The 26,889-nt window shown below is 44.3% G+C and overlaps 3 protein-coding genes across 3 annotated transcripts; 1 reads left to right on the top strand and 2 right to left on the bottom strand.

The window, feature by feature from the left end:
- Positions 1 to 1,769: 1,769 nt before the first annotated feature.
- LOC118209186 (uncharacterized protein K02A2.6-like) lies at positions 1,770 to 5,539 on the top strand. The gene is made up of 3 exons (XM_035384345.1): positions 1,770 to 4,416; positions 4,527 to 4,828; positions 5,489 to 5,539. Exons 1-3 carry the CDS (start codon positions 1,770 to 1,772, stop codon positions 5,537 to 5,539), a joined length of 3,000 nt encoding a protein of 999 aa, XP_035240236.1.
- A 1,700-nt stretch (positions 5,540 to 7,239) lies between these two features.
- LOC118209095 (putative gustatory receptor clone PTE03) lies at positions 7,240 to 9,308 on the bottom strand. Its single transcript, XM_035384234.1, has 2 exons — positions 9,199 to 9,308; positions 7,240 to 9,005 (listed from the first exon to the last, which is right to left on the bottom strand). The coding sequence occupies exon 2, from the start codon at positions 8,921 to 8,923 to the stop codon at positions 7,994 to 7,996; it is 930 nt and encodes a 309-aa protein (XP_035240125.1). The 5' UTR covers positions 8,924 to 9,005; positions 9,199 to 9,308; the 3' UTR covers positions 7,240 to 7,993.
- An 11,159-nt stretch (positions 9,309 to 20,467) lies between these two features.
- On the bottom strand, positions 20,468 to 22,894 carry LOC118209094 (olfactory receptor 142-like). Its single transcript, XM_035384233.1, has 2 exons — positions 22,783 to 22,894; positions 20,468 to 22,589 (listed from the first exon to the last, which is right to left on the bottom strand). The coding sequence occupies exon 2, from the start codon at positions 22,505 to 22,507 to the stop codon at positions 21,578 to 21,580; it is 930 nt and encodes a 309-aa protein (XP_035240124.1). The 5' UTR covers positions 22,508 to 22,589; positions 22,783 to 22,894; the 3' UTR covers positions 20,468 to 21,577.
- Between the last annotated feature and the right edge of the window lie 3,995 nt (positions 22,895 to 26,889).

Consider the following 26,889-nt stretch of genomic DNA (forward strand, 5'->3'; position numbering starts at 1 on the left):
TTCAGTCAGTTGGGGAAACATAGTCTCTGCTATCATTCTTTTCTCTCTATCCTATGGCGCATTGTGCAGACAGGTGCAGCCATCTCAAGACCAGATGAGGTAATCAGTAGAAAGTTGTGTTTGAAGATCACAGTGGAGAGAAGTTATTGGTGGACACATTCTATGAGCGTGCCCAACTTGTGGGGATTCTGATTGTAGCCAATAAAAGATGAATGTATGAGACAGTTCAGGACTGAGTCTTGGACTGCCCTTCAGAAGTTCTCCCTGTGTGCAGATTGGTCAATAAATGTCACTTATTGAACCTGCCATTGCCATCTCATCCTTGGGGTTCACAGAAAATGAAATGGTAATGGCAAGCATATTTGTTTTTTCTGTAGCATTTATTTTGTTGCCCATAGACTTGTACCTCGGTGAGTAAACCATTTGTGCATTTGCAGTAGTTTTAGAAACTAATATTACTGTTTATAAATTCTTATGAAAATGATAATTTAACTTTTTTCCAATGAAAATTCAGAAATATAGAAAATCATAAAGATTCTAAATATAGATTTTTTTAATAATTCTATTGTCAGTCATTGATTACTTGCAATATTCGTATTCATAATCACTGGAAAAAGGGTGAGGCTTTTCATCTAAGGGGGTGGCAGCATCATGTTGTGGGGGTAAATGTTAAATGGACTGGATTTATATATAACGCTTTTATCCAAAGCGCTTTACAATCGATGCCTCTCATTCTCACACACACACACACACACACACACACACACACACACACACCAACAGTGAAAGGCTTACATGCAAGGTACCAATCAACTCATTGGGAGCAATTAGGGATTAGGATTCTTGCTCACGGACACTTTGACACACCCAAGGCAGGGGATTGAACCGGCAACCCTCCGACTGCCAGACAACCGCTCTTACCTATTGAGCTATGTTGCCACACACTGCGACACATCGCTTTTCTGAACAGAAGAGTTTGACACAGAGAGATACGAGAATCCAGGATATTCCGAACTTCATTAAACACTTTGGAGAAAGAGGGAATTAATTCACTACAAAACAAGCAAAAACAGCTTCGCCCTTCACCCTCACAGGATCGGGGTAAACATAAAGCAACACAACAAAGTAAAATAACAAAGACAAAATAATGAAACTACACAACACTTTCCAGCCTTTTCCGCTGCTAGTACGTTCCTCTCTCTCTCTTGGTTCATGTCTCTCTCGGTCACAGACCCCTACTGGGCAGAAAGCACACTTTAAATACCTGGATTAATTACTGATACACTCTAGGTGCGTGTGCCTACTTAACTAGTAGGCTTGGTCCTCAGACTGCCCTGAACCTCTCCCACAAACCGATCGGTGCCACAGGGTGTTTTGCTGAAAAAGGGACTGGTGCACTTCAGAAAATAGATGGCATCATGAGGAAGGAGGATTATCTACAAATGCAACACCTCAAGTCATCAGATAGAAAGTTAAAACTTTTTACCCACTGAACATCTGAGAGTACATAAAATCTGAAATAAATCTGTCTTCAGCTATTATTTTGAAATGAGCTCTTATGCAAATAAAGTAGATTCCGTAATTAACTTAACAAAGGAGATGTATGGTAACATGAAATGTGTGTAGTTGAAGTGCAACCTCAGCAAACTGATTATCCAGGTGTGGAAACTGAGGGTAATTATCTTATCAACTGTGTGACTGAGCATGAAGTACCTCAGAAGAAAGTGCCATACCATGCCACCGTCACAATCAACAGTAGGAAACTGAAAATGGAAGTGGACTCTGGAGCCGCTTGTTCATTGATAAGTGAAGACACATTTCATTTCCTCTGGCCTGAAGGAACCCCTCAATTAATCAGCGACGACTGTGTTCTGAAACAGTGGTCGAGTGCACCCCTCAGCGTGTTAGGTAAGGTGCTTGTTGACGTGAAATACCAGAAGATGGAGTGCACCTTGCCCTTGCTGGTGATTCAAGGTCGCGGGACCAGTTTGCTTGGATGTGACTGGTTTGGCGCCTTGGGCATAGAGGTTACAGGTGTGTACCAGGTCCGCCAGCAGTCCACAGCGGCTATATTGGCAAAGTATGCTGAAGTTTTTGCTGAGGAGCTTGGGGCTTGTCGGGGTCCTCCTGTCTCAATTGAAGTGGATCCTAACACAGCACCCAAGTTTTTCAAAGCTCGTCCGGTGCCTTTTGCATTGCGGTCAAAGGTAGACGAGGCTTTAGATCGCTTAGTCGAGCAAGGTGTGTTCATGGCAGTGAAACACTCAAGGTGGACCACTCCGATAGTACCAGTCACAAAAAAGGATGGTAGCCTTAGGCTGTGTGGCGACTATCGTTGCACCGTCAACACAGCTGTTAAGCCAGATGTCTACCCACTACCCACTGTGAGTGAGCTCTTTGCAGCTCTAGCCGGTGGTACGGTTTTCACGAAACTGGATCTGAAACAAGCTTACCAACAGCTCCTGTTGGACAATGACGCAGCGGAATTACTGACCATCAACACACATCGTGGTCTGCTCCATGCCTTGCGCTTACAGTTTGGAGTGTGTACAGCTGTTTCCATTTTTCAACGATTTATGGATACACTACTAGCAGGTATTCCAGGAGTGAAGCCCTACCTTGATGACACACTCATTGCAGGCCGGACACAAGATGAGCATGATGCACGCCTTGATGAGGTGCTACGCCATTTTGCCGAGAGTGGGTTGCGACTCCAAAAAGAAAAATGCAGCTTTGCAGTCCCTGAAGTGGAATACCTCGGATTTCGGGTGACAAAAGATGGAATAAGTCCAACGGGTGAGAAGGTGGCGGCTATTCGGAACGCTCCCACGCCAAGCAACAAGACCGAGCTCCAGGCTTTCCTGGGTTTGCTGAATTTTTACAACTGTTTCCTCCCCAATAAAGCCACTGTCCTTGAGCCGCTGCACCGCTTACTGGACAAGTCGGCAGCATGGAGATGGACCGAAGAGCATACAACAGCCTATGTGCAAGCTAAGCTGCTACTGCAGGCTGATGGCATCCTTGCACATTATGATGAAAAGAAGCCACTGGTGCTGGTGTGCGATGCCTCGCCCTATGGGCTTGGGGCACTGATGAGTCATGTTGAGCCAGATGGCCGGGAAGCACCTGTGTGTTTTGCCTCACGCACCCTGACCTCGACAGAACGAAATTATGCCCAAATGGACAAGGAGGCACTAGCTGTCGTCTTTGCTGTCAAAAAATTCCACCAATACTTGTCTGGCCGGCCATTTGTGGTCCACACAGATCATAAGCCCTTGCTCGGATTGCTGCATCACTCCAAGCCGATGCCCCAGGTCCTCTCCCCTCGCATGCTGCGGTGGAGTCTGATTCTGGGCGCCTACCAGTATGAGCTGTGTTACTGGCCTGGCAGGCAGGTGGCCAATGCAGACGCCCTCAGCCGCTTGCCGTTGCCTTCGACCACTACGGAAATTCCACAGCCGCTTGAGGTCTTACTGCTAGAGGCCGTTCCAGACGCTCCGGTGCATGCTGAGAAGATAGCAGCCCTCACGGTGAAAGACCCTGTCCTCTCCCGTGTGTTGAGATGGATCTTGCAGGGCTGGCCAGATGGAAACAGTGACAAGCGTTTCAGTCCTTTTTTCTCGCGCCACCATGAAATGTCTGCTCACAAGAACTGTGTGCTCTGGGGCAATGGGGTGGTGGTTCCAGTACTGGCAAGGGAGGAGGTGCTGGCACTACTCCATGACGCACATCCCGGCATTGTGCGCATGAAAGGTCTTGCGCGCAGCTACGTGTGGTGGCCGGGCATAGATGCTCAGGTGGAGGAGGTGGTGAAGAGATGTTCTACATGCCAGATGTCACGACATAACTCTCCGAGAACACCTGTGCATCCCTGGGAGTGGAGCTCAAGGAAGTGGTCCCGACTTCATGTCGACTTCGCTGGCCCATTCCAGGGGAAGGTCTTCCTTATTGTGGTGGACTCACATTCAAAGTGGTTGGAGGTGGCGTTGATGAATTCCATGTCATCCGCTGCAGTGATCACCACACTGCGCCAGCTGCTGGCAACCCACGGTTTGCCTGATGTAATTGTGTCGGACAACGGCACAGCTTTTACCTCGGCGGAATTCAAAGGATTCATGGAAAGAAACGGCATCAGGCATGTAACGGTGGCGCCCTACCACCCCTCATCCAATGGGCAAGCGGAACGTATGGTGCAAACAACGAAAGAGGCATTAGGAAGAATCCTGAAGGGAGATTGGCAGACACGGCTGGCTCGATTTCTCCTGGCCCAACACACAACGCCACACTCAGCCACTGGAAAGAGCCCAGCTGAAATGTTGATGGGTCGCCACCTCACCACGGCCCTTGATCGCCTTCACCCAGATTTTGGGGCGGAAATGCAAGAAAAACAAGAAAAGGCCGCAAGTAAAAGTCAAGGTACGCTGTGGCAGTTCAAGGAAAGAGGCTGTACATATGCGACACTATGGAGGAGGCCCAAAATGGGTACCGGGAGCAGTCGTGGAGGCTACAGGACCACTGTCGTACAGAGTACAAACAGCAGATGGCCAAGTGCACAGACGCCATGTGGACCAGCTCAGGGGACGGATGTCCCCAGCTCCTGATGCAGCACCTGTTTCTGCCAGTGGTGTACTGGAATGGCCCTTGGAATACTATCACACAAGCTTGCCAGTGTCAGACCTCACACAGGTTGAGGCTACTCAAGAAAAGACTCAGCCCCTGCCGCAGGCGCCTCCCAGTTCTCCAGCTGTGGCTGATTTCCCAGTTCTCCCTGCTCAACCCCAACGGCCAACCCGCCAGCGAGTTCATCCTCGGCGCTTTCAGGCCTAAAGTGGGGGGGAAGGGGTGTGATGTATTGGGGTTACGTTTGTCAGTGCACGTTCCCTGCACATTTGAGCCTATTAGGCGCGCGCCTGGAACATGCGCACTTTAACTAAGATGGCGCCGTCCAGGAAGAAAGCATGTCCCTAATGATTACTGCGTTGTGATTCCGTCTGTTGTGTTTTGCAAGTTAACTTCAGTAAACGCTATGCAACTATATTCTTGTCGTCCATGCCTTGAGAGTTTTACAACGTTTAGCCGATTCAACAGGCATGTTTTGAGATTTTGGTATTTAGTTAGCTGCATTTGTTCAGGATAAACGTTATAAAGACACGTGTCCATCCCATCTTTTTACTTTTTCTTGCACTTAATCTCAATGTAGCATTCTGTTGATCGCTGAAGTGATACATTGTATTCAATTTTTTATTCATTCTACCTACTGTCTGGCACCTACAGCGCAGCCTGTCGTTTATCTGGACTAATTGGCTGCTTTTGAAGGTGACGTCATACAATACTGCGCTCCGGCGCTGAAAAAAAAATAGCACTACACCACTGCCTGCAGGTCATGATTCAACCCTACATGCCAGCTCAGCCACTCCACTCTGTTTCACTGAGACAACTTGCCCTCCCTGCCATCCGGGTGAAAGGTTCTCGCTCGTCCCCACCACAGATCTCCATCCGAGCTCCCAAGTGGTGGAATGAACTTTCCATTCCTCTGTGAACCACTCAATCCCTGCTCATTTTACGCCATGGTCTGAATACACATCTCTTCAGACTGCACCTGGACTAACTGTCATTACTCTGCAGGGCACTCCCAATCTAGGATCACTCTTATCACTTGTATCCTTTTATCTTGTTCTTTTAGCACTTTCATGTTACATTTGTATCTCCATCCAGCACTTATATTGATGATGTAGCTCGCTGTCATGTCTCCCAGTTTGACCTACCAAAACTTTTTCGACCTCCCCTGTGCTTACTGTGTGAACTGGACTCTATTGTGGGTATGGGTGAGTGTTACATAATGAGTATCGTACCTTATCAGACCTGTGTTTTGCAGTTGTGCCAATGACCTTCGGCATGCACTTATTGTATATTGCTTTGGATAAAGGCGTCTGCCAAATAAACGTAATGCAATGTAAATCTTTTAGTATAAATTCGCTCAAATAAATTCTGTCCATTACTCCCTCAATTCAGTCCCCTCTCATAACCAATTCCTTAATTCAGTCTCTTTTCAATATCAGTTTTCTCAAATAACAATTCCATAAATTATGTGGTGTCTGCATTCGATTTATATAGATAATACTACAGGAAAATAATTAATATATAGTATAAATATGGAAATTGCAAGTAATGAATGACTGACAATTGAATTATTTTTAAAATCTACATTTAGATTCTTATTGATTGTTCATGTCACGGTGCGTGCGTGGGTTAGGACCCAAATGCGGAGGGGGAAAAACTCAAAACTCCAAAAGATCAGAACAAAAGACTTTACTTTAGAAAAAGGGAACAAAAGGCCTCGCAGGGCAACTCTCAAAAACACAGACAAACTTCAAAAAAACACAGGAACAAGGAAAAAGCAGAAAATCCAAAAACACAAGGGAACCAGAACGTGGGCAGGAATACACAAGACAGGAACATGCGCGACCGAACACAACCAGACACAATCAACAACAAACCAACAACGAGCAAGGATCCAGCACTGAGTTCAGGAGACGGGAAACTTAAATAGGCAGACACAGACGAGACACAGGAGGGCACAATGAACAATCAGGCCACAGAGAGGGAAGGGAAAACGAGACACCCAGCAAACAATAATGGGATAATTGGAAACAATAATACAATTAAAGAGGACACAAAACAGGGGAAATATAGCTCAGGATGTAAGAGCGATTGTCTGGCAGTCGGAGGGTTGCCGGTTCAAACCCCGCCCTGGGTGTGTCAAAGTGCCCTTGAGCAAGACACCTAACCCCTAACTGCTCTGGCAAAGGAGAGGCATCAATTGTAAAGCACTTTGGATAAAAGCGCTATATAAATGCAGTCCATTTACCATTTACCAAAACAGAAGTGCCGCCATCTGGCGGCCCAACAAGGAAACACAGACGGGAAAACGCAGATCCATGACAGTTTATGTTCACTGTAGTTAAAGTATCATTTTTATTAGAATTTATAATCCGAAATATTAGTTTGAACAGTCTCTGAAACTACTGCAAACCAAAAATGCTTTACTCACCGAGGTAAAAGTTTATGTGAAACAAAATAAATGCTACAGAAAAAAAAAACATATGCTTGCCATTACCATTTCTTTGTCTAGGAACCCCAAGGATGAGATGGCAATGGCTGGTCCAATAAGTGATATTTGTTGACCAATGAGCACACAGGGAGAGCTTCTGAAGGGCAGTCCAGGACGCAGTCCTGAACTGTCTGATACATCCATCTTTAATTGGCAACAATCAGAATCCTGACACATTGGGCACGCTCATAGAATGTGTCCACCAATAACTTGTCTCCACTGTGATTTAATTTAATTAAACTTTCCGCTGATTACCTCATCTAGCCTTGAGGTGGCTGCACCTGTCTGCACAATGCGTCATAGGATAGAGAGAAAAGAATGATAGCAGAGACTAGGTTTCCCCAACAACGACTGAAAAGCAGAATTCAAAAAGTTAAATAACAACAGACCTCATTAAAACACTGTTCTATATATTTATTGCCTTATGATATTTTTGTAAATATCTAAGAGAAAGACTCATTTTGGAAAAACACAGGAACATTAATAATTATTTTTATCACTGTAACCTAAAAAGTAATCAACATTTTTTACTCTCTTGAATATGAATAGCAATCTCAACACGGGATAAAAAAGTGACTCATTCCAGTTTGCATCTGTCTGGGTTTTCCCGCTCTGAATGTACTATAAGGGCCATGTTTTCATACACCAGGCATCGCAACCCATACCCCGCAAAGTTTTGCGTGAAACTAAAAAAACATAATGTAAACCAAAGCAGGCCACTAGAACAAGATAGGCTAATATTACTTCCGGTAATATCTAAAACTGTGTGGCATCTTTGAATCATTTAGTTCTGCTGTTTAGAATAATTATTGTATTGTTGTCATTTTATGAAAACATCTGTAGGCGGATATTGATTTTCCTGCCTGAACAAAGTACAAACATTCACTTTAGAGCATGTGTTTTCTGACTTATCATTCTAAAGATTCTCCGGCGGATTTGGTTCAGTTTCAGGCCATAAACTAGGGGATTTAGGATGGGTGGAACAATGAGGTAGTCCAGGGACATGACATTGCGGAGAGCCTGCAGACGGTCGGTGGGACCATAGCGCGTGTACATGAGGTCAAACCCGTGTGCGATTAAGAAATTGGACAGAGCGATTGAATGGGGCAAACAGGTCTGCATGAACTTACTTCGTTCTTTCGGCGATCGCACACATGCTCTGATGATATAAATATAGGAAATCACAACCAGCACTACTAGCGAAAGTTGAACAACCATGAGAATGTACCCGAATATGTTGTTGATAGAGGTGTCCACACACGACAGCTTTACCACGTCCCAGGCAGTGCAGTAAAGCTTATCGATGTTGAATCCACAGAGGGGAAGTCTGGCTATCATGCCCACCACAACAACTGATTCACAGATGGATGAAAGCCAGGTTAATAACAGTAATTTCATCACCTTCTGAGGCGTGATGATGGAGTGGTAATTGAGCGGCTTGCATATCGCGATATACCTGTCGTAAGCCATCACTGCTAACGTACCCCATTCGCAGTACGCGTAGCTGTATATTAGAAAAATTTGACCCAGACACGCTTTATACGAAGTAACACTTAAGTCAGATAAAAGGTCCACCAATATTTTAGGATATAATATGGAGGCACCAAGTATACCATTTATACACAAGTTGCACAGGAATACAAGCATGGGCTCATGGAGCGTTTTCTCCAAAACAACTGTCCCAATCACAGTCAGGTTCGCTAAAACAGTAAAAATGTAAACAAGAAGAATGAGGATAAAGTATGTGCGCTTGCTTGACACTGTCTCATTCAGTCCTTGTAGAAAAAACAGTATTTCAGTTGAATTCCCCATGGTACTTTTATAGCGGACGTGTAAAAAACGCCGTGGAGGTTTCGAGATGTTCTTGCATCGGCTCTTCCGGTGATGATTTCTCCTGAATCGAAAACAGGAAAAGTACAGGCGATCAGCAATAAGCAGACTGCTTGTTGGTACGTAGGCTTGTAGGCTTCCTATTCCGAAATCATCAAGCTCGGAAATTACATGTTCACAATGGTTGTCGTTTGAATAAATTACAACGATCTATAAGGCTGAAATCCTCCAACTGCTCTTGAAATTAACATACATACCTTCATATTTCGAAAATTAATATAAAATGTCCTTATGTTCAAGCTTAAGGACTGACGACTTAATTTGGTTTCTAACTACATAGAGAAAGCAACAGCCGTATTGGCTTTATATCTGGATTGTGTAAATGCCCTTTGAGATTTGCCAGCTAATCGCAGTCCTCTTCGAATCTGCCTAATGACCTGAAGTCCTGAGAGAGCAAACAAAAGAAAAATAACACATGCAAAATGTGATGATGATGCTTATATAGATAATTAATCATCAAAAGGGAAATTCCCATTGTCATCAGTGCAGAACATTACATTAAAATTGAGACTTTAAATACATACAAATCACAGCCTAAGAAAACATTAAAATAACGACTTAAAAGGACAGGCACAGGGGACCTGACGACTGTAACTACAGAACTGCACAACGCCCTTAAGAATAGAATGCGTGTACTTTGCGTGCATGAAAAGTGGTTTGTATAACACATATATGTCCACAGTTCAGTACCTGTTTCCTTACAGATATGACTCTTATGAGCATACAGACAAAAAAACAGGACTTTTTATTCAGGACAGACAGTTTGCTATTCAGTTTGCAGTGACACAATTATAAAACGCTGTACAGGCTGCGCCTGTTTAGATTCAAATACACTGGTTCAGGATCTCTTGCTGTTACATTGGAGTATCGGTAAGAATACACAGAATCCGAACATCCGGTTAATATTTTAATGACATACAAAAGACAACAATATGAGCACAATCCGGGGCTGTTATAATATTCATTTATTATAGTTATTTGAGTGTATCAATTCAGGGTGTGGTTGCTAAAAAGTAAATGGTATATGCATACATTATAAACAAAGTGATTATTTAAGTGTAGTAATATACACTTACAAAAACGAAAACTTATCTACTTAAGTAGATAACAAGGATGTTAACTGATGAAAATTAACTATGGCTGCAATAAAGTTAGGCTATATTTAAAAGGCACCGCGTTGAGACTGCTATTCATATTCAAGAGTGTAAAAAATGTAGATTACATTTTAAATTGCAGTGATAAATATAAAATTCATAATGTTCCTGAGTTTTTCCAAAATTAGTCCATCTCTTGGATATTTACAAAAATATCACCTAGAACAATGTTTTTAGTGAGGTCCGTTATTTAAGTTATTGAATTCTGGTGTTCAGTCAGTTGGGGAAACATAGTCTCTGCTATCATTCTTTTCTGCCTATCCTATGGCGCATTGTGCAGACAGGTGCAGCCACCTCAAGACCAGATGAGGTAATCAGTAGAAAGTTGTGTTTGAAGATCACAGTGGAGAGAAGTTATTGGTGGACACATTCTATGAGCGTGCCCAACTTGTGGGGATTCTGATTGTAGCCAATAAAAGATGAATGTATGAGACAGTTCAGGACTACATCTTGGACTGCCCTTCAGAAGCTCTCCCTGTGTGCAGATTGGTCAATAAATGTCACTTATTGAACCTGCCATTGCCGTCTCATCCTTGGGGTTCACAGAAAACGAAATGGTAATGGCAAGCATATTTGTTTTTTCTGTAGCATTTATTTTGTTGCCCATAGACTTGTACCTCGGTGAGTAAACCATTTGTGCATTTGCAGTAGTTTTAGAAACTAATATTACTGTTCATAAATTCTTATGAAATTGATAATTTAACTTTTTTCCAATGAAAAGTCAGAAATATAGAAAATCATAAAGATTCTAAATATAGATTTTTAAAATAATTCTATTGTCAGTCATTGATTACTTGCAATATTCATATTCATAATCACTGGAAAATCCACTATGTATGGAAAAAGGGTGAGGCTTTTCATCTAAGGGGGTGGCAGCATCATGTTGTAGGGGTAAATGTTAATTGGACTGGATTTATATATAAAACGCTTTTATCCAAAGCGCTTTACAATCGATGCCTCTCATTCTCACACACACAAACACACACACACACCAACAGTGAAAGGCTTCCATGCAAGGCACCAATCAACTTGTTGGGAGCAATTAGGGATTAGGAGTCTTGCTCACGGACACTTTGACACGCCCAGGGCGGGGAATTGAACCGGCAACCCTCCGACTGCCAGACAACCGCTCTTACCTATTGAGCTATGTCGCCACACACTGTGACACACTGCTTTTCTGAACAGAAGAGTTTGACACAGAGAGATACGAGAATCCAGGATATTCCGAACTTCATTAAACACTTTGGAGAAAGAGGGAATTAATTCACTACAAAACAAGCAAAAACAGCTTCGCCCTTCACCCTCACAGGATCGGGGTAAACATAAAGCAACACAACAAAGTAAAATAACAAAGACAAAATAATAAAACTACACAACACTTTCCAGCCTTTTCCGCTGCTAGTACGTTCCTCTCTCTCTCTCTTGGTTCATGTCTCTCTCGGTCACAGACCCCTACTGGGCAGAAAGCACACTTTAAATACCTGGATTAATTACTGATACACTCTAGGTGCGTGTGCCTACTTAACTAGTAGGCTTGGTCCTCAGACTGCCCTGAACCTCTCCCACAAACCGATCGGTGCCACAGGGTGTTTTGCTGGGGACTGGTGCACTTCAGAAAATAGATTATTACATTCATTTGGCAGACGCTTTTATCCAAAGCGACGTACAAGAAGTGCATTTTCATGATCGTAGACAACTGCTGAACACGGGTTCAGTAAGGTACAATTACTTATTTTGTACAGCTATTTCTAGCTGAGAACAATGAACACTATCCTGGTCTAACATCTGCAAAGCCAAACTAGGCAGAAGATTAAGCTAGAGTATTAGGACAAATACAATTTACCAAGAAGTGCAGGGATGGGGCAACATGTAACAAGTGACAAGGAAAAGGGTTTTTTTTTTTTTTTTTTTTTTTTTTTAATATATATATATACACAGCATGGTGGTGGTTATTCTAGGTATAGTCTGAAGAGATGAGTCTTCAGGCCACGGCGGAAGATGGATAGTGAGGGGGAGGTTCGGAGAGGGATGGGGAGTTCGTTCCACCACTGGGGAGCTAGGGTGGAGAAGCTCTGTGATCCCTTTGGGCGGGTGGGAGGGGTTACAAGACGCCCTGCTGCTGCAGAGCGGAGTGGTCGAGCAGGCACATAGAATTGAGTCATGTCCTGCAAGTAGATGGGGGCTGTCCTGTTGGCGGCAGTGTAGGCAAGGGTCAGGGCTTTGAATCGGATCCTGGCAGCGACCGGTAGCCAGTGAAGTGATCGCAGCAGAGGAGTGACGTGGGAGAATTTGGGGAGGTTGTAGATGAGCCGGGCAGCGGCATTCTGAATCATCTGTAGTGGCTGTATGGCACAAGCTGGCAGGTTTGCAAGGAGAGAGTTGCAGTAATCAAGGCGAGAGGTCACCGTAGCCTGGACGAGCAGCTGGGTGGAGTGCGTCGTCAGGTATGGTCGAATCCTCCTGATGTTGTATAGGAGGAATCTGCAGGACCTTGATGTTGCCTTGATGTGCTCCTTGAGGTAGATGGCATCATGAGGAAGGAGGATTATCTACAAATGCTGAAGCAACACCTCAAGTCATCAGCTAGAAAGTTAAAACTTGGCCGCAACTGGCACTTCCAGCAGGGCAATGATCCTAAGCATACCTCCAAAGTTGTAACAATCTAAAGGCAATGCCACCAAATACTAAAAAAAAACAAAAAACTTTTTACCCACTGAACATCTGAGAGTACATAAAATCTGAAATAAATCTGTCTTCAGCTATTATTTTGAAATGAGCTCTTATGCTTGTTTTCAAATACACAGGACGTGATGTTAAAATCCAAAGTGCCACCTCTTAAAACTCCTGTGCTCCCGGTGGTGATGGAAGACTTAAACACTGACCTACGCTACTCCGATGTTGAGAGAGGCTGTCCAGACACGTCATTGGGGTTGTCAAGTGGGCTCCTACTTTCATCAACGTTTCGCTGACTGGGCCCACGACGTCTCCAGTAGGCTCAGCGGTGCGTTCTGGCGTCCCAGAACCACCCCCCTCTGCATCTGCCTAGCCGGCTTATTTGGGAGACCAGCTGGGGTCTTTTCTCTTCAGCCAGAGCCACTGGCTACTCCGCTCTGCCACCCCTGATGTTTCCTTGATGGCCTGGCGTAGGGCTTGTCCGCTCCCAGGTCCCTCATCAGTCTTATAGTTGATGTTGCCACGAAGCCCCGACATCCAACTTCTACAGGGCAGATCTTTGCGCTCCAGCCCCGCTGTTTTGCCTCTGCTGCAAGCTCTGTATATCGCAGTTTCTTTCTTTCGAAGGCTTCCTGCACAGCATCCTCCCAAGGGACTGTGAGCTCCACAAAGTACACCATGCGCTGAGAGTTGGACCACAGGACCAGATCAGGCCTCAAGTTGGTGATGGCTATCTCTGATGGAACTGTAAGCCGTTGGCCTACGTCCACCAGCATCTGCCAGTCCCGGGCTACCTCCAGCTGTCCAAACCTGGCCCTTGGTGGGATCTTCAGTTGTTCCCCTTCCCGAACAAAGGCAATTGGCATGACTGGGTTGGTTGTTCTGGGCGGCAAGGCATTGTTCGTTGTTCTCCTGCTTCCCAGAGTTGCTGCCAGGCACTTGAGCACTTGATTGTGTCTCCAGGTGTACCGTCCTTGGGAGAGGCTCACTTTACACCCAGCGAGGATGTGTCTAAGTGTAGCTGGTGTTGAACACAGGGGGCATGATGGATCTTTGCCCAGCCATTGGTTGAGATTTTTAGGGGTAGGAAGGACATCGTAGTTTGCTCGAATGAGGAAACTTATCCTGCTCGACTCCATCTCCCACATGTCCTTCCAACTGATCTTCCGTTTTTCCACATTCTCCCATCTCATCCACTGGCCCTGTTTAGCTTGCGACACAGCCTTGGCACACCTACTCGACTCCTCCTGTCGGCGGACTTCGGCCACGACCAACTTCCGCCGCTCTAGTGAGGATGCCTTGTTCCAGCAAGGTCGTTTTCCGCCAAGCCCCAAGCCACTTCTTCCATGTTGGACTTGGCCCACGATGTCACCATGGTGGAGAGCAAATTTTGTCTGCTGTGCCGCATTCTTAGCCATCCACTTCTTTCCTGTTGCCAGGGTTGGGGCAGCAGCTCGGATCACAGTGTCTCTTCATTCTGCCAGGGTCATCTCTAGTCTCACTTTAGCGCATTTGAACTCCTCTGTGAGGCTAGAGAGAGGCAGCTGGAGTAGCCCCTGACCATACAAGCCTATGCTGCTCAGGCATAGAGGAACACCTAACCATTTTCTCACATAAGAGCTGATCGTCCTTTGCATTTTCTCGACTCTTGTGAGGGTGATGTCATACATGGTTAGTAGCCACATAAGGCGAGGTAGTAACCCAAACTGCAGGCACCAGATTTTCAGCTTACCAGGCAGCAAAGATCGGTCGATGTTCTCCAGACCTTTAGTGATTTCTTGCCTAAGCTCGTGTGCCTGATCAGTGTCCTTCAGTTTTGAGTCATACCATCTTCCAAGACTTTTGATTGGCTTCTCTGAGACAGTTGGGATAGGTTCTTGATCGATGAAGAACCTTTGTTTCGTCAGTTTACCTTTGATTATAGAGATGCTTCTTGATTTGGATGACTTGAATTTCATTCTGGCCCCAGTGATGTTCTCTTGAAGCTTCCCTAGAAGGCGCCTGGTGCAAGGTGCTGTTGTTGTCATGGTTGTCATGTCATCCATGTAAGCCCTGATGGGTGGTAGACGGACTCCAGATTTCAGCCGCTCGCCACCCACCACCCACTTGGAGGCCCTTATGATGACTTCCATCGCCATGGTGAAAGCCAATGGGGAGATAGTACACCCTGCCATTATGCCAATCTCCATGCGGTGCCACGTGGTGGTAAAGTCTGACATGGTGAAACAGAGCTGCAGATCTTGGAAATAGGCCTTGACAAAGTTTGTAATGGTCTCTGGTATCCTGAAGAAGTCAAAGGATGCCCAGAGGAAACTGTGAGGGACAGATCCGAATGCATTGGCAAGGTCAAGGAAAATGACATGTAGATCACTCTTCTCTTTCTTAGCCGTCTGGATTTGATGCCAAATCTGTCATGGTCCTGCGTTCCGGTCTGCGTTTTCCCTGTTGGGCCGCCAGATGGCGGCACTTCTGTTTTGTGTCCTGCTCCCCCTGTGTTAATTGTATGATTGTTTCCAATTGTCCAATCATTGTTTTCTGGCTGTCTCGTTTTCCCTTCCCCTTCCGTGGCCTGATTGTTCATGGTGCCCTCCTGTGTCTCGTCAGTGTGTTCTATTTAAGTTTCCCCCTCCCTTGACTCAGGTGCTGGATTCTTGCGGTTATGTCTGGTTGTTCTGTGCTCCCCTCCTCAAGTCTGCTCCATGCCTTCCTGCCCATGTTCTGGTTCCCCCGCGTTTGTATTTTCCGGATTTTCTTTGTTCTTATGTTTGTTTGCCTTCGTTTGTTGAAGGTTGCCCTGGGAGGCTTTTTGTTCCCTTTTGTTCCCGTTTGTTAGTAAAGTTTTTTGTTCCCTTCATTTTGAGTTTTTGCATTTTTGCCTCTGCATTTGGGTCCAAACCCCCCCACGCAGCCTGACAAAATCATGCTGGTGTGTTCGAGGCATCCAGAGAACCCTGGGATGCCTGCTTTTTGGACTGTTGTATCCACAAGGTTGTTTCTCTTCAGATAGCTGGTCATCCTCTGAGCTATAACGCTGAAGAAAATCTTACCCTCTACATTGAGGAGACTGATAGGGCGGAATTAGCTGATATCCGTGGATTCCTTCTCTTTCGGAATCAGGACTCCTCCTGACCTGCGCCATGCTTTGGGTATGATTCCCTTCTCCCAAGCCACTCGCATTAGCCTCCACAGGAAGCGAAGAACATCAGGAGCACTCTTGTAGAGTCGATACGGAACCCCATTTGGCCCTGGGGCTGATGATGCTCTTGCTCGCTTTACTGCCTGCTCCACCTCACTCCACTTTGGAGGATTAATGTCCATCTGGTGCTCAGGTTGTTCGATTGGTGGGATGTCCATTGGAATAGCTGTCTGCACGTTCTTCTTATCATCCACATACATTCTTTCCAGATGCTCGTCCAGCTCCTGCCTTGATGTTTTCAGGTTTCCTCCCTTTTCTTCGGTGGAAAGTGATTTCACGAACTTGAAGGGGTCCTTGAAGAAACGTGATCTTGCTCGTTCGTTCTTTTTTCATGATTTCCGCAGGTTCTCTGCTCGTCTCAGGGTTGCTAAACGGCTTTTGATGTTTCCCTGGAGAATGGTGATGCCCTCCTTCTCACTATCAGAAGCCTTTCTCCACTGCTTCTTGAGCTGCCTTCTCTCCCTGATCAGGTGTTCCATCTCCTGTTGTCGTCTGGACTTGCTTTCCAATGCTGGTACCTTTTCCTTTTTGTTCCTTATTCCATATCGTTCTGCTCCGTAGCCATAGATGATGTCCCCCATCTTGTCAAGCTTTCTTTCAACTGTTCCCCTCATCCCCTGTAGGACACTGGTCAGGTCTGCATTTATGGTCTCCCATTCTTACTTCTCCGAGGCTCCAGGCCATTTCACCCGGGGTTTGCTTCCGCTGATCTTTCTCTCCGTTGCTGGTTTTCTTAGCTGGATGGACTCCATACATTCCTCTGCCTCCGTCACTGTGCTTGAGTTTCCTTCCTCAGGGGGGCTGATGTCCTGCGAACTTTGGTGAGACTCCAGTCGCTGGACTTCATTCGACTGACTTGATTGACTTCTCAGGAACTACTTATCAATGCGAGGTCCCTGTTTTCCCTTCCTCAAGCACCCTTTCTTTCCTTGATGTATTTTCAAGCCCTTTGAAGATGTTATTTTCCTCCAGCCACAGGAACAGACCTGAAGCCTTTTCTCGGATGCTGGTGATGCACATGGTTCTTGAGTGCTTGTCTTCCTCATGGTCTTTTCCGTTCCTGGGTCTATAGCAATATTATCTGTCCATGAGTCTTCTTCCACCCCCACTCTAGCAGACTCTAGGGGTATTCTTTCTTTAGTTCTGTTCGTAGCCATTAGCGGGTGTCTCCGAAATACTAAGAAGTATTGGATCCTGCTGACATGGGTAGCTGGCCCATGCCTGCCCCAGTTGGGGTCTATTTCCTCCTGTCAGCTGTCTTTCCAGCAGTCACATGGTCTTTCCCTTGTTGTCAGCCATTCTATTCACGGCAGTCACTGGATGATTCCAGGATGAATGTTTTCAAATACACAGGACGTGATGTTAAAATCCAAAGTGCCACCTCTTAAAACTCCCGTGCTCCCGGTGGTGATGGAAGACTTAAACACTGACCTACGCTACTCCGATGTTGAGAAAGGCTGTCCAGACACGTCATTGGGGTTGTCAAGTGGGCTCCTACTTTCATCAACGCAAATAAAGTAGATACCGAAATTAACTTAACAAAGGCGATGTATGGTAATATGAAATGTGCGGAGTTGAGTGAAAAATTGAGTGTCGATGTCTTTAGCCTAGGTGTATGTAAACTTTTGGCCTGAACTGTATTTGGTTGGCGACACTTTTTTGGACGTTTTGGCTCCAGCACATTAGACTTGAAAAGAAACAATGACATTTCTAAGCACAGCTTTATCGCCTAACGTTACTTTAGCTAACCCTAACATGTTCGCGTTTCGCCTACTTTAGCTAACCTAGTTAGCACGTACGGATCGCCTACTTTTGTTAACCTAGTTAGCGCGTACGGATGCTGTCCTGCACGGATGAGTAGGTGCTAAGAACACACAGCTACAACCACCGATACAGATGTATGGACACTCAGAGGATAACAAATAACGTTACAGGGGTGAGGACTTGCCATAGTCTATGTAGTACGAACACATTTCTCATAGAAAAGGTAGTTTGTAGCCTTTTTTCTAATTCATTACAGTGGTGGTACAAGTGACAAGAAGTAAGTGGTACTGTGCTGTTAGCCTTTATTGATCGCCGTGCAAGGTTCGTGTAAAATAGGTAGCACAATCTCACAGCAAAAATGTACTGTGAATGGTAGGCTACTTGCTCAATCGAATGGTAAATGTGAAAAACATTCGATTACAGTCAGTCGCACCGAAATTTTCCGTCACGCCCTCAATAAACGGCAACACTCACAGTAGAAGATTTTTTAATTAAATCTTTTAACGTTATATATTTATATCGATTCCGCTTGGCCACAGCGAGTGAAACTAGGCGATCTGAGCGTATTTATATGTACATTGCGTCGAAATGCTTCAGACTTGTTGTTTGCTACCTAAACTTCACAGCAGTCATTGCCGTTATCATGATTGTAGCATGAAGTAACTATTTTCAACCAACTGCCATGCGCGTTAATCAACAAAAAATGTATTTCGCCAAGTTGCGCCGTAGTTCTGGACGGTGCTTATCTTGCACTCGGCTTCTCTCACTGTCTTCTCAAACTGGCTGGTCTACATCGCCGCATTCTTCTCCAATCCTGCGCTGTCCTGTCTTAAACTCGTCTGTGTGACTAACTACATGCAATCAAATCGTCTGCATCCGTGCCTACGACCGTCTGTGTGACTTCGACTGTTAAATACGAACGATAATTCTCGTTAGTCATCACTTAATGTGCTTTTGGCATGTTTTGAGATTTTGGTATTTAGTTAGTTGCATTTGTTCAGGATAAACTCTTTTTTTTTTTAGAAGAAGAAAACGTGTCCTTGTTTTAAAATACTCCATTTCACATTCCTTTGTTTAACAGTGTGCCGCATGGTGTGCTTGTAATTACAGTTTTGATATAGCCCAATAAAACATGCACGTTATAAAGACACGTGTCCATCCCATCTTTTTACTTTTTCTTGCACTTAATCTCAATGTAGCATTCTGTTGATCGCTGAAGTGATACATTGTATTCGATTTTTAATTCATTCTACCTACTGTCTGGCACCTACAGCGCAGCCTGTCGTTTATCTGGACTAATTGGCTGCTTTTGAAGGTGACGTCATACAATACTGCGCTCCGGCGCTGAAAAAAAATAGCACTACACCACTGCCTGCAGGACATGATTCAACCCTACATGCCAGCTCAGCCACTCCACTCTGTTTCACTGGGACAACTTGCCCTCCCTGCCATCCGGGTGAAAGGTTCTCGCTCGTCCCCACCACAGATCTCCATCCGAGCTCCCAAGTGCTGGAATGAACTTTCCATTCCTCTGTGAACCACTCAATCCCTGCTCATTTTACGCCATGGTCTGAATACACATCTCTTCAGACTGCACCTGGACTAACTGTCACTACTCTGCAGGGCACTCCCAATCTAGGATCACTCTTATCACTTGTATCCTTTTATCTTGTTCTTTTAGCACTTTCATGTTACATTTGTATCTCCATCCAGCACTTATATTGATGATGTAGCTCGCTGTCATGTCTTCCAGTTTGACCTACCAAAACTTTTTCGACCTCCCCTGTGCTTACTGTGTGAACTGGACTCTATTGTGGGTATGGATGAGTGCTACATAATGAGTATCATACCTTATCGGACCTGTGTTTTGCAGTTGTGCTAACGACCTTCGGCATGCACTTATTGTATGTTGCTTTGGATAAAGGTGTCTGCCAAATAAACATAATGCAATGTAAATCTTTTAGTATCAATTCGCTCAAATAAATTCTGTACATTACTCCCTCAATTCAGTCCCCTCTCATAACCAATTCCTTAATTCAGTCTCTTTTCAATATCAGTTTTTTCAAATAACAATTCCATAAATTATGTGGTGTCTGCATTCGATTTTTATAAATAATACTACAGGAAAATAATTAATATATAGTATAAATATGGAAATTGCAAGTAATGAATGACTGACAATTGAATTATTTTAAAAATCTACATTTAGATTCTTATTGTTTATGTCACGGTGCGTGCGTGGGTTAGGACCCAAATGCGGAGGGGGAAAAACTCAAAACTCCAAAAGACCAGAACAAAAGACTTTACTTTAGAAAAAGGGAACAAAAGGCCTCGCAGGGCAACTCTCAAAAACACAGACAAACTTCAAAACTTCAAAACACAGGAACAAGGAAAAAGCAGAAAATCCAAAAACACAAGGGAACCAGAAGGTGGGCAGGAATACACAAGGCAGGAACATGCGCGACCGAACACAACCAGACACAATCAACAACAACGAGCAAGGATCCAGCACTGAGTTCAGGAGACGGGAAACTTAAATAGGCAGACACAGACGAGACACAGGAGGGCACAATGAACAATCAGGCCACAGAGAGAGAAGGGAAAACGAGACACTCAGCAAACAATAATGGGATAATTGAAAACAATAATACAATTAAACAAAACAAAAGAGATACAAAACAGAAGTGCCGCCATCTGGCGGCCTAACAAGGAAACACAGACGGGAAAACACAGAACCATGACAGTTTATGTTCACTGTAGTTAAAGTATCATTTTTATTAGAATTTATAATCCGAAATATTAGTTTGAACAGTCTCTGAAACTACTGCAAACCAAGAATGCTTTACTCACCGAGATACAAGTTTATGTGAAACAAAATAAATGCTACAGAAAAAAACAAATATGCTTGCCATTACCATTTCTTTGTCTAGGAACCCCAAGGATGAGATGGCAATGGCTGGTCCAACAAGTGACATTTGTTGACCAATCTGCACACAGGGAGAGTTTCTGAAGGGCAGTCCAAGACGCAGTCCTGAACTGTCTGATACATCCATCTTTAATTGGCAAGAATCAGAATCCCCACACGTTGGGCACGCTCATAGAATGTGTCCACCAATAACTTCTCTCCACTGTGATCTTCAATCAAAACTTTCCGCTGATTACCTCATCTGGCCTTGAGGTGGCTGCACCTGTCTGCACAATGCGTCATAGGATAGAGAGAAAAGAATGATAGCAGAGACTAGGTTTCCCCAACAACGACTGAACACCAGAATTCAAAAAGTTAAATAACAACAGACCTCATTAAAACATTGTTCTATATATTTATTGCCTTATGATATTTTTGTAAATATCTAAGAGAAAGACTCATTTTGGAAAAACACAGGAACATTAATAATTCTTTTTATCACTGTAACCTAAAATGTAATCAACATTTTTTTACTCTCTTGAATATGAATAGCAGTCTCAACACGGGATAAAAAAGTGACTCATTCCAGTTTGCATCTGTCTGGGTTTTCCCGCTCTGAATGTACTATAAGGGCCATGTTTTCATACACCAGGCATCGCAACCCATACCCCGCAAAGTTTTGCGTGAAAGTAAAAAACATAATGTAAACCAAAGCAGGCCACTAGAACAAGATAGGCTAATATTACTTCCGGTAATATCTAAAACTGTGTGGCATCTTTGAATCCTTTAGTTCTGCTGTTTAGAATAATTATTGTATTGTTGTCATTTTATGAAAACATCTGTAGGCGGATATTGATTTTCCTGCCTGAACAAAGTACAAACATTCACTTTAGAGCATGTGTTTTCGGACTTATCATTCTAAAGATCCTCCGGCGGATTTGGTTCAGTTTCAGACCATAAACTAGGGGATTTAGGATGGGTGGAACAATGAGGTAGTCCAGGGACATGACATTACGGAGAGCATGCAGACGGTCGGTGGGACCATAGCGAGCATACATGATGTCAAAACCGTGTGCGATTAAGAAATTGGACAGAGCGATTGAATGGGGCAAACAGGTCTGCATGAACTTACTTCGTTCTTTCGGCGATCGCACACATGCTCTGATGATATAAATATAGGAAATCACAACCAGCACTGCTAGCGAAAGTTGAAGAGCCATGAGAATGTACCCGCATATGTTGTTGATAGAGGTGTCCACACACGACAGCTTTACCACGTCCCAGGCAGTGCAGTAAAGCTTATCGATGTTGAATCCACAGAGGGGCAGTCTGGCTATCAAGCCCACCACAACAACTGATTCACAGATGGATGAAAGCCAGGCAAATAACAGTAATTTAATCACCTTCTGTGGCGTGATGATGGAGTGGTAATTGAGCGGCTTGCATATCGCGATATACCTGTCGTAAGCCATCACTGCTAACGTACCATATTCGCAGTACACGTAGCAGTATATTAGAAAAATTTGACCCAGACACGCTTTATACGAAGTAACACTTAAGTCAGATAAAAGGTCCGCCAATATTTTAGGATAAAATATGGAGGCACCAAGTATACCATTTATACACAAGTTACACAGGAATACAAGCATGGGCTCATGCAGCGTTTTCTCCAAAATAACTGTCCCAATCACAGTCAGGTTCGCTAAAACGGTAAAAATGTAAACAAGAAGAATGAGGATAAAGTATGTGCGCTTGCTTGACACTGTCTCATTCAGTCCTTGTAGAAAAATCAGTATTTCAGTTGAATTCCCCATGGTACTTTTATAGCGGACGTGTAAAAAACGCCGTGGAGGTTCCAAGACGTTCTTGCATCGGCTCTTCCGGTGATAATTTCTCCTGAATCGAAAACAGGAAAAGTACAGGCGATCAGCAATAAGCAGACCGCTTGTTGGTACGTAGGCTTGTAGGCTTCCTATTCCGAAATCATCAAGCTCGGAAATTACATGTTCACAATGGTTGTCGTTTGAATAAATTACAACGATCTATAAGGCTGAAATCCTCCAACTGCTCTTGAAATTAACATACATACCTTCATATTTCGAAAATTAATATAAAATGTCCTTATGTTCAAGCTAAAGGACTGAAGACTTAATTTGGTTTCTAACTACATAGAGAAAGCAACACGGAGAAACATTTAATGTCTGCGCCCACCGTATTGGCTTTATATCTGGATTGTGTAAATGCCCTTTGAGATTTGCCAGCTAATCGCAGTCCTCACCGAATCTGCCTAATGACCTGAAGTCCTGAGAGAGCAAACAAAAGAAAAATAACACATGCAAAATGTGATGATGGTGCTTATATAGATAATTAATCCTCAATAGGGAAATTCCCATTGTCATCAGTGCAGAACATTACATTAAAATTGAGACTTTAAAGACATACAAATCACAGCCTAAGAAAACACTAAAATAACGACTTAAAAGGACAGGCACGGGGGATCTGACGACTGTAACTACAGAACTGCACAACGCCCTTAAGAATAGAATGCGTGTACTTTGCATGCATGAAAAGTGGTTTGTATAACACATATATGTCCACAGTTCAGTACCTGTTTCCTTACAGATATGACTCTTATGAGCATACAGACAAAAACACAGGACTTTTTATTCAGGGCAGACAATTTGCTATTCAGTTTGCAGTGACACAATTATAAAACGCTGTACAGTTACTTGCTGCGCCTGTTTAGATTCAAATACACTGGTTCAGGATCTCTTGCTGTTACATTGGAGTATCGGTAAGAATACACAGAATCCGAACATCCGGTTAATATTTTAATGACATACAAAAGATGCGACATAGCTCAGGAGGTAAGACCGATTGTCTGGCAGTCGGAGGGTTGCCGGTTCAAACCCCGCCCTGGGCGTGTCGAAGTGTCCTTGAGCAAGACACCTAACCCCTAACTGCTCTGGCGAATGAGAGGCATCAATTGTAAAGCGCTTTGGATAAAAGCGCTATATAAATGCAGTCCATTTACCAAGATAACAATATAAGCACAATCTGGGGCTGTTATGATATTTATTTATTATAGTTATTTGAGTGTATGAATTCAGGGTGTGGTTGCTAAAAAGTAAATGGTATATACATACATTATAAACAAAGTGATTATTTAAGTGTAGTAATATACACTTACAAAAACGAAAGCTTATCTACTTAAGTAGATAACAAGGATGTTACCTGATGAAAATTAACTATGGCTGCAATAAAGTTAGGCTATATTTAAAAGGCATCTTATAGTGAATCTGAGCATAGCAATAACATTATCAGCCATTTATACAGTGCTATAACCATGCTAACCTGCAGTAGCCACTTAGATTCAAACTGTAGAAGGCTTAAACATTCACTGTAGTAACCTAGGCAGCTATGCTAAAAAGAATACACAGGATGCTGCCTTCTTGTATAGTCTGCATATGCGCGTTGTACGGTCTGTGCATGCATGCTGTAATGCAATTATAAACGTGGACTGCATCACATGAATTTATTTATATATATAATTTATTTTCTGATGTATTTAATTTTTATATATTGGTTTTGTTTTCCTTATAGGTTATATATTTAAAGATTATGTCCCAGTCACATAAATTAAAAGATATATTTGCTATGTACAGTTGAGGCCAAAAGTTTACATACACCTAGGCTAAAGATATTCAAACTCAGTTTTTCACAACTCCACATTTTGTGTTATCATACATTTTCTTTGTTAAGTCAAGTAGGGTATCTACTTTATTTCCATAAGAGGTCATTTCAAAATAATAGCTAAGAGACAGATTTATTTAAGCTTTTTTGTACTTTATCAGATTTTCAGTGGGTCAAAAGTTTGTTAGAGGTTTGTGGAGGGTAGCCGGTTCGATCCCCGACCTTGGGCATGTCGAAGTGTCCCTGAGCAAGACACCTAACCCCTAATTGCTCCCAACAAGCTGACTGGTACCTTGCATGGCAGCCTTTCACCGTTGGTGTGTGTGTGTGTGTGTGTGTGTGTGTGTGAATGAGAGGCATCAATTGTAAAGCGCTTTGGATAAAAGCACTATAAATTTACCATTTATAAGTAAAACAAAACCAATATATAAAAATTAAATACATGATTAAATAAATTTGTGATGCAGTCTACGTTTATAATTGCATTACAGCGTGCATGCACAGACCGTACAACGTGCATGTGCAGACCATACAAGAAGGCAGCATCCTGTGTATTCTTTTTAGCATAGCTGCCTAGCTTACTACAGTGAGTGTTTAAGCCTTTGTGGAGGAAAACCTTTTTGCCATTTCCTCAGCAGATTTGGTTGGTGAATTTCACACATGTTGGATTAAAACACTCACCACTGAAAGCAAGGATAAATTCAAATCACAAGCGCTTTAATACAGAGTCTGCCGGAGCACAAGGACAGTATGTGTGGACTGACGAGATCCCCGGCATACTGCAACGATCTCAACATAACAAAGAAACTGCACGCTTTTAATAGGACGGAGTGTGGCACAGTGGGTAAGGAACTGCGCTTGTAACCAAAAGGTCGTAGATTCGAATCCCGGGTAAGGACACTGCCGTTGTACCCTTGAGCAAGGTACTTAACCTGCATTGCTTCAGTATATATCCAGCTGTATAAATGGATACAATGTAAAGTGCTAAGTAAAAGTTGTGTAAGTCGCTCTGGATAAGAGCGTCTGCTAAATGCCTATAATGTAATGTAATAGGGAATCTTCTCTTTTATGTTCTGCACTTGGTTGCGTGCCACACTTCTCCTGCAAAAAAAACATTTCAGACATTACCTCTTCTTCATAATTAACACAGACATTTTCTTTTCTTGCAACCTTGACATTTTAGTTTGCTAGCAGAACTAAGATAAGACTCTGGGCCCAGTTAGTCTGCACCTTGAGAGAAAGAAAGTTGGACGGGGGGGCCATCTCCTGTTGATGGAATTGTCCTGAATTGTCACAGCATAAAGTATCTCAAAGCACATTTCATTATCTCATGCTTGAGATTTAAGCATTTTAATAAAGAGCATTGTGGTGGGGTGGGCGTGGTTTGAGCGTCGGCTGCAGAGAGAGAGAGAGTGAGAGGAGCGGCTCTCGGACCCTTCGTCACAACTGTCAGCTGGAGGTAATCAGCGCCGATAATTGTTAATTGTTTAATTGCGCTGATTGCCTCTGATTGCTTTCAACAGTGAGCCTGGGGTTTTTAAAAGCATGACCGGAAGCCGGAGGAAGTGAGAGGAGCGCCGGTGAGAAGACGGCGAGAAAAAAAAGCCCTGTTGTTACTGATTGTACGAAGACAAGCCAAGAGCTTAAATAAAATAGCACGGAAGTGCTAGAAACGAAAACAGTGTCTCCCGTGAGCGTGTTTGGTTTAGGAGGGGTGGCACTCTTTTGCCACAGTGGTGGCCCATGCGGGGGGCTCAAATTAAACACACTGCACAGAGGAGACAAAATGGAGCACAGCCAGGAGCTGGGAGCAGCATTTGCAGCATGTGGGGGCAGTGCTTGAATCCTTAAGGCAGGCAGGGCTCACGGCTAACCCAAAGAAGTGTGCTATTGGCCGAGCGGAGGTACGGTATTTGGAGTACCACTTGGGAAGTGGTACTCCAGACGGCGCAGGAGGCCTCTCTGGGGCTCGAGGCGGCTCTGGAGGCCTCTCCGGGGCTCGAGGCGGCTCTGGAGGTCTCTCCGGGGCTCGAGGCGGCTCTGGAGGCCCCTGCGGGACAGCGGGCAGAGCAGACGGCCCCTGCGGGACAGCGGGCAGAGCAGGCGGTCCCTGCGGGACAGCGGGCAGAGCAGGCGGCCCCTGCGGGACAGCGGGCAGAGCAGACGGCCCCTGCGGGACAGCGGGCAGAGCAGGCGGACCCTGCGGGACAGCGGGCGGAGCAGGCGGTGGTGGCCCCTGCGGGACAGCGGGCAGAGCAGCTCCTGAGGGACGGCGGGCTCCGGTGCACTGGGCTGGGAGTACCTCTCTGCCAGAGGGGGCATATCCGCGGCCCCCCGGAGATACTCCTCCCAGTGGAGTGCCGTTGCAAACAGGACTTCAAAGTCACAACACCCCTCCAGGCCAGAGTAAATTAGCCCGCCGTGGAGGGGGTCCCCTCATGTTGTCCCTGAACAACTGGCACACTATAGACTGCGGCAGGTCCGCCTGTGCGGCTACAGCGCG

This window comes from Anguilla anguilla, chromosome 12 (genome assembly GCF_013347855.1).
Source record: "Anguilla anguilla isolate fAngAng1 chromosome 12, fAngAng1.pri, whole genome shotgun sequence".
Classification (NCBI taxonomy): domain Eukaryota; kingdom Metazoa; phylum Chordata; class Actinopteri; order Anguilliformes; family Anguillidae; genus Anguilla; species Anguilla anguilla.

Coding starts and splice junctions, on each gene's coding strand:
- LOC118209094 (XM_035384233.1), bottom strand. CDS start 22,507: ATGGGGAATTCAACTGAAATACTGATTTTTCTACAAGGACTGAATGAG.
- LOC118209095 (XM_035384234.1), bottom strand. CDS start 8,923: ATGGGGAATTCAACTGAAATACTGTTTTTTCTACAAGGACTGAATGAG.
- LOC118209186 (XM_035384345.1), top strand. CDS start 1,770: ATGGAAGTGGACTCTGGAGCCGCTTGTTCATTGATAAGTGAAGACACA. Junction 4,417..4,526: donor GGCCGCAAGTAAAAGTCAAG/GTACGCTGTGGC, acceptor ACTGTCGTACAG/AGTACAAACAGCAGATGGCC. Junction 4,829..5,488: donor TCGGCGCTTTCAGGCCTAAA/GTGGGGGGGAAG, acceptor TCCCCACCACAG/ATCTCCATCCGAGCTCCCAA.